General features: G+C 44.5%; 1 protein-coding gene across 1 annotated transcript in view; it reads left to right on the plus strand.

The window, feature by feature from the left end:
- The first annotated feature begins 3337 nt into the window (after positions 1-3337).
- Positions 3338-15141, plus strand: part of LOC112445816 (proto-oncogene DBL-like) — a 115453-nt gene continuing 103649 nt past the window's right edge. The window contains 3 exon segments of the mRNA XM_059884534.1: positions 3338-3749; positions 4339-4433; positions 4610-4771. Of these exon segments, the coding sequence (XP_059740517.1) occupies positions 3338-3749; positions 4339-4433; positions 4610-4771 (669 nt within the window).

The following is a 15141-nucleotide window of genomic DNA, read 5'->3' on the forward strand; positions in this document are numbered from 1 at the left end:
TACAGTGTATATGATTTGACTTATATACATCATGAAATGATGACCACAATGAGTTTAGTGAATATTCATCTCATATAGATACAAAATTTAAAAACAGAGAAAAATATTTTTCCTGTGATGAGAACTGTTAGAATTTACTCTTTTAACAACTTTTTATGCAACATATAGCAGTGTACTACCTATGTTTTCTGTAGGAGGTCAGGTCTTACATTAAGTCTTTAGTCCCATTTTGAGTTTATTTTTGATATTGGTGTGAGAAAGTGGTCCAGGTTTCCCAGCACCATTTACTGAAGTGAAGTGAAGTGAAAGTTGCTCAGTCATGTCCGACTCTTTGCAAGCCCATGGACTATACAGTCCATGGGATTCTCCAGGCTAGACTACTGGTGCAGGTAGCCTTTTTCCTTCTCCAGGGGATCTTCCTAACCCAGGGATCGAACCCAGGTCTCCTGCATTGTAGGCAGATTGTTTCCCAGATGAGCCACAAGGGAAGCCCACCATTTACTGAAGAGGCTCTTTTCTCCATTGTATATTTTGCCTCCCTGTGTCATAGATTAATTGCCTATATAAGTATGGATTCACTTCTGGGCTCTATTCTGTTCCATTGATCTATGTGTCTGTTTTTGCATTAGTACCATAGTGTTTGATTACTATTGCTTTGTAGCATAATGTGAAATCAGGGCATCTATTCCTTTTATAATTAGAAAGTTCTTTTTCATGTAATTTTCTAATACCCTTCAGAACCTAAATTTATTTTTTGTTTCCTTCTTTATTTAGAAAATGTGTTACAAAAAAAAATTGCCCATTGTGAAAATTTAATATAATTACCTATGAAGCAAAAAGTGATAGCTCCCCGTAATTAGTTGATTCCTAATTTTACCCTCCGGAGATAACTGCTGTTAGCAATTTGTATCCTTCCTAACCACTTTCTAAGCATAAACATAGGTATAGTGTTTAAGAAGTGGGATCAAACTATAAATATCTTTTTGCATCTTTCTTCACTTGACAGTTACAGCAAGGCATCTTTCCATATGTGGATCAATCTCATACTTTTTTTGTTATGCTAAGTAAAGCCTTCTCCACCCTATGATTATAAAAAATATCCTCCTATATAGTCATTTTTAGTAGTTTTAGAAACTGCTATTTTTATTTATCTTTAACTTAGTTATTAAAATAAAGTTGTTGTAAAAGAACAACTGTCGGTGTCAGTGTAATTCTTATGTCATCTTGTCCACAGTGTAGAGGGGGACGTCTCCACACATTTCAAGAGAGGGGCTGGAAAACATTGTGCCTGTTAACTTGACACATTTAGATAGAACTTAAACTGCCTAGAGGAAGAGGGTGTGTGTGTGTGTGTGGTGTGCTGTGTGTGTGTGTGTGTGTGGTGTGTGAATGTGTGTATATTGCCTTCCTTCGAACTCTGCCTTGTATTTGGCTGCACGCATTCTCAAGAGGTTGTAGATCAGTGATTTCCATAAGCCTTTTAAAAGATGGACCAGGAATAATTGGGCCTATGTAATATCAGACCACTCTCTTGCCAGAACATTTTGAGAAGAATAAGGATTCACAAGAAAAGAAATGGCAGTTGCCAATTCCCATAAAGACTTGTAGCGCTGAAGCAAACTCGTGGTGAATTCCAATGGCACTAACTCAGTTTCAGACTTGCAATTTTTATGCTGACATCCCCAGGCCTCTCCCCAGTGGCCACAGCTTTCTGAGGCAGCAACCGCCCCCACCCCCGCCCACCCGCCACCCCCCACCCCCACCACGGCTCTGCGGAGTCCGGTAGTTCATCGACCCCATCTCCGGGGCTTTGGACAAGGAAAGAGGTCGACTCCTTTCCTTCCCACTTTCTTGCTTCTTTAAGGGGTCGCCTCCTCTTGCCTTCCGGTTTTCTTCTGGGTTCCGGAGCCCTCTAGGACACGCCAAGATTCCAAAGCCAGAGAGGGATGGCAGCCCAGGTATCTCTACAGGGCGCTTCCTGAGACCCCAGCGTTTGAGAATCAGGGACTCAGGACTTAGCACCCCCCAAGGGGGCGGGATGTGTGGGTGTGGGTGTTTGCGTTGGGGGTGGGGGGGAGGGCACAGACCCGTTCAGACCCTCCAGGGCTATACCACACTCTTGGCTCCGGCAAGGGTAGGCAATCTTGCAGGGCCACGAGCAAGCTTTCTCATTGAGCCACTCCCGCGCGTGGCGAATCTGTCTTGGCCAGGGCTAGCCGGATGGGATGCTAGAGTTTCAAGAGTTACCCTGGGAGTGCAAGGCCGGGCCGTCTCCTCCCACCACTTGTGCTCGCCCCGGCCGCCTCCCCTCCCCGACAATGGGCGTCTCTGCAGGGGTTCTCCCTTTGGGCTACCGGAGTCCCTCCTCCACATCCCGCCCCCCATCCTTCGGGAAGCTAAAAGGGGGCGTGTGTGCGTTCCCGGGGAGGAGTCGCCCTCTGCGGCCACGGCCAGAAAGCGCCCCGCTGGAGCCCCAAAGTCCGAGCAAGTTCCCGGCCTCCGGGCGCGCCGCGCTCTCAGCCTCTGGCGCCCACGTCCCCACGAGAGGGCTCGGGGTCGTCGGGCTGTGGTGGCGTCGGCAACGAGCCGGCGGGCAGCTGAAACGCCCCCGCCGGAGCCCGGACCAGCGGGGCCGGACGCACGGTGGAGGTCGGCGGCGGCGGTGGCGGGCCGGGCCAGCTGTCCCAGTCGAGCTCCCCGCTGAGGATGGCGGCAGCGGCGGGATCCCGGTACCACCTGGGCACGGCCCCCCGGGCACGCGCTGGGGATACCGGAGCCCCGGACCCTGGCGCCGAGTGGCAGTACCTGGGGAAACTGCCCCGGAACCGGGACGGCGGCGTGTTAGTGCATGCTACCCAGGACATCCCTCTGCAGGTGGACATGTCCATGGGCTCTGCGGCGCGTGCGGATTTCAGATAAGTACAGCAAGAGCTACTTCAGCCTGCTGCAAGCAGCTTCCGTCCGCAAGTAAGTTCCCCCCTAGCGCCCGCGCCCCCCGCCCGGCTCGCGCGCCCCTCTCCTCGCGCGCTCCAGCCCGGCCGCCGGGCTGCCGGGCGCACTTTGTCCTTCCTCCACTGGCGCCCGATCGCTCGCCCTCCCCTGCCGCCCGCGCCCTTGGCTTGGCCCGCCGTTTTTCCTCCGGCCCGGGGCTGCGCTGCCGCGGGACCGTGAGAAGGTCCGGGTGGTGCGAGGACGTCTCCGGGGCGGGCGAGGAGCGGAGAAGGGACCTGAACCAGCCCGCCGCGGGGAGGTGGGGCTGCGCGGTATCTTCCAACTCCGCATCCCGCCGACCAGATGCTCCCCGCCCCCCGCCTCCCCGAAAGTGCATTTCCTTTGTATGAATGCTGGAAAAGCGGGGCTGGGGTTGATCTCACGTTTGGGGAAAGCAAATCCAAAAAAAAAAAAAAAAAAAAACCTCGGATTCGGAGACCTTTGCACCCGCGCTGGGAGGGGCGTTGTAGAGAAAGCGTGCGCCGGGTGCCTTGGCTTTCTCACTCGGACTAGTGCGTCCTTACAGCTGGTCCACGAGTTTCCTGGTCTCCCCGGGGTCCTCACTATAAAGGCAGAAGTTTTCGTCTGCCACTTCCGCGTGTGGGTGAGGGATGAGAGCGGCGATTGGGGGACGTGGACGCGGTCACTTGGCGGCCGTGGTGCACACACCGATGCACACGCGTTATTACCCCCGCCAGAGGGCCCTGCGATGGGGAGGGTGCAGCTCTGCTATCTTACGTTCAGCCAGGGCTTTTCAGGCAAGTTTTGAGGTACTGCAATTCAACGATGTGTCTTCCTCGCAGCCCGTGGTGCTTTTGCCTTAGCAGGTGCTCCAGCCCTGGCCCAGGAAGTTTTGGCATTCCCCAGAAATAGACTTGGAGACAATTTTCTGAAAAATCAGATAGCCGCCACACATGGTTCAGAATACTCTGCCTCCTTCTTCTAGGCCAACCCCTGTAGTTAGACTGCAGTAAGCCCAAAGGGCAGCAGCTTATTCTCTTTCAGAAGCCCTCCACGTTTGATTTTTGGGGGTGGGCACTATTGGTTTCCGAGTCTTTCCAGGTGGCACTAGTGGTAAACGAACCTGCCTGTCATTGCAAGAGGTGTGAGAAACGCAGGTTCCATCCCTGGGTCTGGAAGATCCTTGGAGGAGGGCATGGCAAACCCACTTCAGTATTCTTGCCCGGAGAATCCCTATGGACAGAGGAACCTGGCGGGCTGCAGCCCTTGGGGTCGCACAGAGTCCGGCGTGATTGAAGCAACTTAGCATACATACGTACTATGGGTTTCCAGGTGTGATCAAGCAGTAAGGGGAGTGTCGGTAATGGGGCACGTGCTCCTTTTCAGGTGTTGAGCGTCTGAAATGGCTTGAAATGCTTACACCAGACCCTCACTGGAACCTGGGCAGCTCAGGAAAGTGTGGGGAGTCCTTTGTGTCTTGTGTTTGCCTCTTGCATCTTCCTGAGAGTGAAAAAAAATCTCCATAGGAAGAAATGTTATGCTTTCTTAACAAACATCAAATTAGCTGTGCTATGAACTCGAAGTTGACATTTCATACTCCAAGTGATTTCTCTGTTTCTATAGTTGGGTGCGGTGTTTCATCCTCCTTACTCTGTAGGCTCTAGCAATGTTTGGCAGGCTTCTGTCGCCTCAGCATTATAAGTCACAGCACCTGAATGACACCGGTTTGCTGTGCTGTGTTTTTACCACGGCAAACGGTGCTGTTTTGCCTTTCAGCATTTTTAGTAGCTGGCTGGACCAACAGAACATCCTGGGAGTGGTCTGTAGCTAGCTTGGCTGTTAAGACATACACCCTAGGATGATAGTTTATGTGTGGAAAGGATTTCATCTATTTAAAAATTATTCATCCATTTAAAACATATATTTACAAGGCTTTTCATCGCAGGACAGAACTTTTCCAAAGAGATCATTTCAAGGATGATCATTTAAGCCTGCTCGCTACCAGATGTGCCAAGGTGTAATACAACAAATTCCACCTGTTTGTGCAGGATCCGTTGTGGGGTAGCCAAGAAAAGGCTCTGCTGACTCGACAGAGGAAGTAAGGGAAGACTTGTCAGGGAGAGGGTGAAGAAGGGATCTGCAACTTTTAAGGATGCAGCCAAATGTCCCAGGTGGATCGGAGACTGAGCACGGAATGTGGTGGGGGAAAGGTAGGGAGAGGTCATCTAGGCAAAGGGAGGAAATAAGATGTAGGCAAGGAGGAATAAGATGTGGCCAAAAGAGTAGAAAGGGGCACAGCATCGTAGGTTGGGGGAGTCTTTTTTGTAATGAGGGGAGTGGAAAGTGTGGGAAAACACAGGAGATCAATTGAGGAGTAGCAGAGGCTGGATCAGGCATGTTAAAGGGGCCTTACTTTGTAGGGCAGTGGGGAGCCGTCAGAGCATTGTGAATAGAGGAATAGAGCAAGGCTGCTGCATAGGGTTGTACGGGCGCACAGGGCGCACAGTAGTGGGGCTGTATTAGTGTGTGGTAGAGCTTCTTACTTTTTGCAAATATGACTCTGGAGGTTGTAGGGAGGACCCAGTGTGTGGCATATGGAGCAGAGGAGGAAGTACAAAAATAGGGCTGCCAGTTAGAGGGCAGTTGAACAAGCTGGGCGAGAGTGGACGAAGGCATGGACTGAGTCAGTTCAGGGAATGGGGAGAAGGAGAGAAGCTCTAGTTCAGTTTAGTCAGTCGCTCAGTCGTGTCTGACTCTTTGCGACCCCAATGAATCGCAGCAGACCAGGCCTCCCTGTCCCATCACCAACTCCCGGAGTTCACTCAAACTCATGTCCATCGAGTTGGTGATGCCATCCAGCATCTTATCCTCTGTCGTCCCTTCTCCTCCTGCCCCCAATCCCTCCCCAGCATCAGAGTCTTTTCCAATGAGTCAACTCTTTGCATGAGGTGGCCAAAGTACTTGGAGTTTCAGCTTTAACATCATTCCTTCCCAAAGAACAACCCCAGGGTGGATCTCCTTTAGAATGGACTGGTTGGATTCTCCTTGCAGTCCAAAGGGACTCTCAAGAGTCTTCCTCCACACCACAGTTCAAAAGTATCATTCTTCGGCGCTCAGCTTTCCTCACAGTCCAACTCTCACATCCATACATGACCACAGGAAAAACCATAGCCTTGACTAGAAGGACCTTTGATGGCAAAGTAATGTCTCTACTTTTAATATGCTCTCTAGGTTGGTTCATAACTTTCTTCCAGGAGCAAGCATCTTTTAAATTTTCATGCTGCAGTCACATCTGCAGTGATTTTGGAGCCCCAAAAATAAAGTCTGCCACTGTTTACCCATCTATTTCCCATGAAGTGATGGGAACCAGATGCCATGATCTTCGTTTTCTGAATGTTGAGCTTTTAAGCCAACTTTTTCACTCTCCTCTTCACTTTCATCAAGAGGCTTTGAGTTCCTCTTCACTTTCCTGCCAGAAGGGTGGTGTCATCTGCATATCTGAGGTTATTGATATTTCTCCCAGCAATCTTGATTCCAGCTTGTGCTTCTCCCAGCCCAGCATTTCTCATGATGTACTCTGCATATAAGTTAAATAAGCAGGGTGACAATATACAGCTTGACCATACTCCTTTTTGGGAATTGAAAGAGTAGAATTGATTTTGACTTGGTGGCTAGTTGTGAGGTTTGAGGAACAGTGCAGGAGATTAGGTCGTCTGCAGGTTTCTCATTAAACGTGATGAGGCAGGGAGAGAGAAAAGACCAGGAATGGAGGAGGGAGAGGAAATTTGGGGTTCAGTTTTGGATATGTGGTTTCTTCATTCAGGGCAGAGTGAACCCATAGGTCTAGAGCTGGGAAGAAGTGAAATTCATTTCTTATAGTCATCCGTGGCACCCATCAAACAATTCCTGGCATGCAAGTTCTTTCCTTAAATGACTTCTTTGGGTTATCTTCATCACTCAGAAAATCTAGCCTAGATGGAGCCCATACTTAGTATAAAATTACCTTTTGAACTTGCCCTTGAATAGAGGTGTCTTCCCCCCTCACACTTTCCTTACCCGATGACGGAGAAAAAAAAGAAAAAAAAGAAAGAAATGTTTTTCGTTCCTTGTAGTCCAAAAGAAGGCAAACTGTCTCTGTAACAGAGAAGTAGTTGTGAAACTTGTTCACTGCAAATTTGATTTTGTCAGAGTTTAGCTGTGTAAATCACAACAACAAAAAAGATCTGTAAATCACAACAAAAGTTAATTATTTAAATATACGTTGCAATATGGTATAAAATGGATTCCAAATGATAATGGGTTACTTACTGCTACTGCTACTGCTAAGTCAATTCAGTCGTGTCCGACTCTGTGCGACCCCATAGGCGGCAGCCCCCCAGGTCCCCCCTGTCCCCGGATTCTTCAGGCAAGAACACTGGAGTGGGTTGCCATTTCCTTCTCCAATGCATGAAAGTGAAAAGTGAAAGTGAAGTCACTCAGTCGTATCCGACTCCTTAGTGACCCGCATGGACTGCAGCCTCCAAGGCTGCCTCCGCCCCATGGGATTTTCCAAGGGCAAAGAGTCAACTCGGAGGTGGGGAGCCATTGCCTTCTCCAGGGTCCACTTACTGGGTAACACTAATTTTCTCAGTGATTCCACATAAATGATTTTCTGGGTAACTGAATGTTTCAGCACTTTTAGAGGCTTGATTTGTTATCCCTCTTTCGCAATCTAACCATTTTAGATGGAAAGCTTTTCAAAAAGATTATTTACCTTCCTGACTCCTGAACCTGGAAATAATTGCATCTTTTCCCTGATGTTTCAAGATTATCCTTATAATGCATTAGTTATTTTAATTTGTTCTATATAGTGTTGCCTCAAGGGCTCCTAAACCGTGATGGTGGTCTGTTTGGTCCTCATATTAAATGTGGCCACAGATTGTTCTGCCTCTTAATTTGCAATGCCTGGTTTTCTAATCTTTCCATATATCCCCTCTCTGTTAGCTGCCGTTTCTTTTTCCTTCTTTTGTTTTTTTTTTTTGAGGCGTAGTTGCCTTACAATGTTTGTGTTAGTTTTCTGCGCTACCAACAAAGTGCATCAGCTATATGGTATAGCTATATCCCCTCCCTCTTGTGCCTTCCTCCCACCCTCATAAGCTGCCATTTCTTGCTGCTGTTATTTTAACTGTTCTACCAGCCAGCAGTTACTGCCTGATCCCTCTAATCTCCCCTCCTTCATTGCCATTCTGTGTGTTATGAAGCTAAGAAAACGAGAGAACCACACCTGTTAGTGTTTGTTTGCAAAATATGAGTAAATAGACTATGAGTACGGTTTGTGGGGATTCTGCTTCTATTAATAGTAATGTATATGAAACTTTGTATGATCTCTTCAGGTTGCATAAAAGCTTTTTTTTTTTAAGATTGAAGTATACTTGACTTATCCAATATTACTGTTAGTTTGATAGTACAACATAGTGATTCAGTATTTTTATAAATTATTCTGCAAATTAAAGTTATTACAAAATATTGGTTGTGTTCCCCCGTACTGTACTTCTTTTATACCTAGTACTTTGCACCTCTCAATCCCCTTCCCCATCTTGCTCCTCCTCTCTTCCCACTCCCCCTGGTAACCACTAGTTACCCTAGTATCTATATCTGTGGTGTCTATTTCTTGTTCCTAAAGCTGTTTGTTTTTTCCCTAGTTCTTAGTTGTGTCCTGAGGGTTGAGGCTGTTAAATCAGTTATGACTGAAAACCTGTGTTCTCTTACAATTTGAACTATTACAATTTGTGAAATTGTAAGTTTACTTTCTTATAAAGGAAAACAGATAAACATATTAAAATCCATCAGAAAATTGAGATTCATTTTATTCATTGCATTCTTGGGCATGCCTGCAAATGCTTGGCACTAGGAGGCATTTCAGTCTTAGGAGTTGCTCCCAAGGATTGAAAGCAAAAGTCCCTCTATGGTATCTTCTCAACCAAGCACTCTCTGAAGGCTCAATAAAAAACCTGCTCCTCACCTGCTCCAGCACAGAAGCAGAGGTCGGCCCCCTAAGAGAGATACCTCCTTTCTGATCCAGGTCTTATTCCGAACCCAGCAAGAGGGCCGTCCTCTCATTTCTTTTTCACCCAAAGCCCACCCTCAACTGTGTATGTATGGCGAATGTAAGGCTTTGACTGGCTTCTTGTTCATTTCAGCACTGGCAGGTGACAGTGAACAAAGACCTAAGAGAGGGTAGGATGTCACCAGAGGGGTCTGAGGGAGTGTTCTAGGCAGAAGGGACAATAAGTATAAAAGCCTTGAGATGGAAAAATACTGACAAATTCAAGGAATGGGAAGAGAACCAGTGTGGCAGAAGTTACGTGTGTGCGTGTGTGTGAGAGAGAGAGACAGAGACAGAGACAGACAGAGATGAAGCCAGAGAAGTAACAGGTCTGAATCATAAAGGGCATGGTAAGGACCTTGGCTTTTACTCTGAGTCACATGAGGAGCCATAGGCAGGTTCTGAGCAAAGGAGAGACAAACTTACCTCACATCCAGAACAAGTTCACCAATTTGGAGGCTGCAAAGATTGATGATGGTGGGTTGAACCAGAGAGGGTAATGATGGAAGTGGTGAGCGTCTGGGTATATTTTGAAAGTAGACCCAAAATTATTTGCTCATGGTTTGGATGTGGGCCCTGAGAGCAAGGCTGCATCAAGGATGACTTGAAAATTGGGCCTGAGCAAGCGGATGGAAGGAATTGTCATCGATGGAGATGCCTGCAGGTGGAGCAGGGTGTGGCGAAATCATGAGGATTAGAAGTTTGCTTTGAGGGGGAATTCCCTGGTGGTCCAGTGGTTAGGACTCAATGCTTTCACTGCTATAGGTCCAGGTTCAATCCCATGAGCCATGTGGCACAGCCCAAAAAAGAGTTTGGTTTAGGACCTAATAATTTTGAGGTGTCTATTCAGTGTCCGTGCAGAGTTGTTGAGTTGGCAAATGGATATAGAAATCTGGTCTTCAGGGAAGGGATCTGGCTTGGGGATATCAACTTGGGAGTCATCAGCCTCGTAGGTGGTATTTAAAGCCTGGATGAATGAGTCTAGAGATCAGTGAGAAGGGACAGTTGTTTGTTTCCCTCAATAAAGACTTGGGGATAACCTTTTCCCCAGATCTTATTTAATAGAGCACAAGTGGAAGCCATGCTCCAAAGAGTCAAATCATTTCTGTGGTTTGTTGTTCAAATGTTTGCACTGTCTGATTTGCTCACAGGTCATTTGACTCACGTTCCTTTGCTCAGAATCTGGAACCAGAATAATCTATTCTGGAGGTAAAGAAGTCTGAAGGCAAAAGGAGAAGGGGGCGACAGAGGATGAGATGGTTAGATAGTATTACCAACTCAATGGACATGAATTTGAGCAAACTTTGGTAGACAGTGGAGGACAGAGGAGCCTGGCATGCTACAGTCCATGGGATCGCAACTCTACAGTTCTAAGAGTCAGACATGACTTAGTGACTTGACAACAACAAAGAAGAGGTCTAGGAGAGCTCTCCAAAGAGAAACTACAATTTCAGTGCTGCTGCTGCTGCTACTAACTCACTTCGGTCGTGTCTGACTCTGTGCGACCCCATAGACGGCAGCCCACCAGGCTCCCTGTCCTGGGATTCTCCAGGCAAGAACACTGGATTGGGTTGCCATTTCCTTCTCCAATGCCATGAAAGTGAAAGTGAAAGTGAAGTCGCTCAGTCGTGTCTGACTCTTAGCGACCCCATGGGCTGCAGCCTACCAGGCTCCTCTGTCCATGGGATTTTCCAGGCAAGAGTACTGGAGTGGGGTGCCATCGCCTTAATATTTATGGGCATAAGAAATCTTCAGTTTAGTCATTCGTGACTTAAATTCCTGAGGCAGATGAATTCCTTCCCATATTATTCTTTCTTCAGCAGAAATACCAAGGGAGCCACTATTGCTTTCCAATTGAGAAGACCTTTATCAGTTACTTCCTATCATTTCAATTCATGGTATAATTTTTTAAAAAACAATCATATGTTAATGGAAGGGGCTTCCTGTTAGCTCAGATGGTAAAGTATCCACGTGCAATGCAGGAGACCTGGGTTCAATCCCTGGTTTGGGAAGATCCCGTGGAGTAGGGCATGGCAACTCACTCCAGTATTCTGCCTGGAGAATCCCATGGACAGAGGAGCCTGGCAGGCTACAGTCTATCGGGCTGAAAGGAGTCGAACACGAATTGAGGGACTAAGCACATGTACATGCACGTGTTAATGAAAAAATAAAAAGCTCATGGCATATTAGAAAGAAGGAACAGTTTATACTTACAATAAAGTTTGGGGCTTTATAAAATAGTTGAATTAGCAAATATAGTGACATTTTAATATGCTGAAATGTACTTCGAAAAGTAATTATCTCCTTTCTGACTTTCAAATATTTACCAGTGATATTGCTGCCTTTGCCAGGAAGAAGTTAAGTTGTCTGGTTCACCCCGCAGATACTGGGAAACCAGACTTATTAACAGCACTTATAATTTACATTTGTGTATTCATCTCTGGAAAATTATGAGCCAGCAACTTAATGGAGATTTGTCTGCTCCGTTTTCAGATAATTTTGCATTAATCTGAAAAGGGAAGGTGGAAAAAGTTTTGTCAGCAAGAGGCAGATGGGAAAAATAGGATCCCTTCTAGTTTTTTTTTTAAACAGCGTTAAGAAGATAGTGCTAAGTCGTGTCCAACTCTTGTGATCCCATGAACTGTAGCCTGCCAGGCTCCTCTGTCCATGGGATTCTCCAGGCAAGAATACTTGAGTGGGTTGCCATTTCCTGCTCCGGGAGAACTTACCGACCCAGGAATTGAAACCCAGGTCTCCCTCATTGCAGGCAGATGCTTTACCAACTGAACTATGTGAAGAAGCCCACATGCCATACAATTAACCCACTGAAAGTATACATTTCAGTAGGTTTTAGTATAGTCACAGTCGTGCATTCATTACCACAAGTTTAGAACATTCCCATCACCCCCAAAAGAAACCTTCATGCCCATTAGCCATGACCCTCATTTCTCCCTCGGCCCTTCCCACCAGCCCCTGGCAGCCACTCATATCCTTTCTATCTTTAAAGATGTGCCTATTCTGGACATTTCAGATAAATAGAATATATGATCTTTTGTGTCTGGCTTCTTTCACTTAACATAATGTTCTCAAGTTTCATCCGTATTGTAGCATGTGCCAGTATTCATTCTTCTGTCTGACTGCATATTTTAATTATCGGTTCTTCAGTTGATGGACATTTGAATTATTTCCATCTTTATCTGTTATGAATAATGTTACTATGAATATTTTTATACAAGTTCTGTGTGGACATGTTTTCACTTCTCTTGAGTATATATGGAGGAGTGGATTTGCTAGGTCATAGAGTCACTGTTGAGTTTTATCATTGAGGAACTCCCTGACTTCCAAAGCAGCTGTAACATTTCATTCGTATCATCATTGGTAGGAGGGTTCCATTTTCTCCACATCTTCTGAGGACTTGTTTGATTCCAGCCATTCTAGTGGGTGTGAAGTGGTTTCACATTGTGGGTTTTGATTTGCATTTCCCGAATGGCTAGTGAAACTGAGGACATTTTCATGTGTTTATTGGCCACTTGTATGCTGTATCTTTTTTGGATAAATGTGCAGATTCTCGGCCCATTTTTAAATTGGGCTATTTCTCTTTTTACTGTTTAGTTGTAAGAGTTCTTTATGTAGTCTGGATTCAAAGGATCCTTATAAAATATTAATTTGCCAAATATTTCTCCTGTTCTGTGAATTATCTTTCATTTAATTGATGGTTTCATTTGAAGCACAAGCCTTTTTAACTTAGGAGTCAAATTTACCTATTTCTCTCTTTTTTTTGAGTTTCTGTTTTCAATTCTCTTTTAAAATTGAGATATAATCGACATATTAGTTTCAGGTATATGATATAATGATTCAGTAGTTGTATATTTGGAAATGATTACCTAAATAAGCCTAATTAACGTCTATCACCACACTTTGATTTGCTCTGTTAGCAACTTTCAAGTGTGCAGTAAAATGTTTTTAACTATAGTCACTCTGCTGTACATTACACCCCCATGACTTATTTATTTCATAACTTACAATTTGTACCTTTTTACTTCCTTCACCCACGTCTCCCACCCACATTCCATCTCCCACCTCTGGCAACCATCAGTCTGTTCGCTTTGGTTTTTTTTTTTAAGATTCCACATATAAGTGGAATCATTATATGATATTTGTCTTTCTCTGTCTAACTTACTTCACTTAGCATAATACCCTCAAATCCATCTATGTTGTCTCAAATGGCAAGATTTCCTTCTTTTCTATGGCTGAATAATATTCCATTGTACATATATACCATAGCTTCTTTATCTGTTTATCCATTGATGGACACTTAGGTTTTTCTGTCTTGGCTATTTGTAAATAATGTTGCAATGAACATGAGGGTGCATATATCTTTTTGAGTTGTTGTTTTCATTTTCTTTGGATAAATATCCAGAATTTATCCAGAAATAAAAAATCCAGAATTGCTGGATCATATGGCAATTTCATTTTTAATTAATTTTAAAAATTTTTGGTTGCACTGGATCTTCATTGCTGCGAGAGGGCTTTCTCTGTTTGTAGAGAGTGGGGGTTACTCTGTAGTTGTGGTGTACGGGCTTAGTTGCTCCTCAGCATGTGGAATCTTCCTCTACCAGGGATCAAACCTATATACCCTACATTGGCACATGGATTCCTATCCACTGTACCACCAGGGAAATCTTCATTTTTAATTTTTTGAGGAACATCCATCCTGTTTTCCATAGTGACTGCACCAGTTTACATTAACACAAGGGTTCCTTTTTCTCCTCATCCTCTCCAACATTTGTTATTTCTTCTCTTTTTGATAATAGCTATTCTTACAAAGTGTGAGGTTATATCTCACTGTGGTTTTGATTTACATTTTCCTTGTGCCTAGTGATGTTAAACATCTTTTCTTGTGTGTACCTGTTGGCTTGTTTTTTTCTCTTGTTTTTTGTGCTTTGGGTGTCATATATAGTATTACCTAATCATTGTGCTGTGTTACTTGCTCAGTTGTGTCTGACTCTTTGCGACCCAGGCTCCTCTGTCTATGGGATTCTTCAGGGAAGAATACTGGAGTCGGTTGCCAGGGGATCTTCCCAACCCAGAGATTGAATCCAGGTCTCCTGCATTGTAGGCAGATTCTTTACCGTCTGAACACCCGGGAAGCCCCACCTAATCCTAGATCACAAAGAACTCCACTTATATTTTCATCTGAGTTTTATAGTTCTAGGTCTTACATTTTGGTCTTTGATAGATTTTTTTAGTTGATTTTTGTATACGATGTGAGCTATGGGGTTCAATTTCATCCTTTTAACCATGTGGCCTATACACAGGTGTTCCTAGCACCATTTATTGAAAAAAACATTATTTCCCCGCTAAAATGTCTTGGTACCTTGGTTTAAAATGAGTTGACCATAGATGTAAGGGTTTATTTCTGGACAATTCCATTCCACTGATCTATCTGTAAGTCTGTCATTATACTTGTATCATACTGTCTTGATTATTGTAACTGTGTACTCAATTTTGAAATCAGAAACTGTGAGTTTTCCCACTTTGTTCTTTTTCAAGATTGTTTTGGCTATCTTGGGACACTGGCATTTCCATATTAATTTTAAGATTAGCTTGTCATTTTCTGCATAAAAAAACTAGCTAGAATTTTAGTAGGGATTGCATTGACTCTATAGATCAATTTAGGGAATGTCTGAATCTCATTTTTGTGTTGTGCAAATTGAGGTTTCCCCCAATGTAGTGCATTCATACTTAAGATATTTGATAATTATGTACTCTAATGCTTTTCTGGCCTATCAGTGCTCACATTAGATGGTTATTCATGTGTAGATTTTCAAGAATTTAGTTAGAGTTATGATATATTAATATGATTATTAATATGATATATTAATTCATTCTTATTATGGTAATTCTAGAGATCTTGCTAACAGTTTAAGGAGCAAAAAAAGAAAAAAAACATAAATATCCACAGGAGTTCTCCTGAAGAAAAAAAAAATCACAATGAAAACAAAAGCAACAACAAAATATAATCACAAACTCAGTTGCCTTAGTGTTTGTGATTCAGCATTTGATGTGTGCGTTTGTGTGTGACTGGAGTGGGTTAACATAGG

The sequence above is a fragment of the Bos taurus genome, unplaced genomic scaffold (genome assembly GCF_002263795.3).
Source record: "Bos taurus isolate L1 Dominette 01449 registration number 42190680 breed Hereford unplaced genomic scaffold, ARS-UCD2.0 Super-Scaffold_1723_ScbfJmS_2085, whole genome shotgun sequence".
NCBI classification, from domain to species: domain Eukaryota; kingdom Metazoa; phylum Chordata; class Mammalia; order Artiodactyla; family Bovidae; genus Bos; species Bos taurus.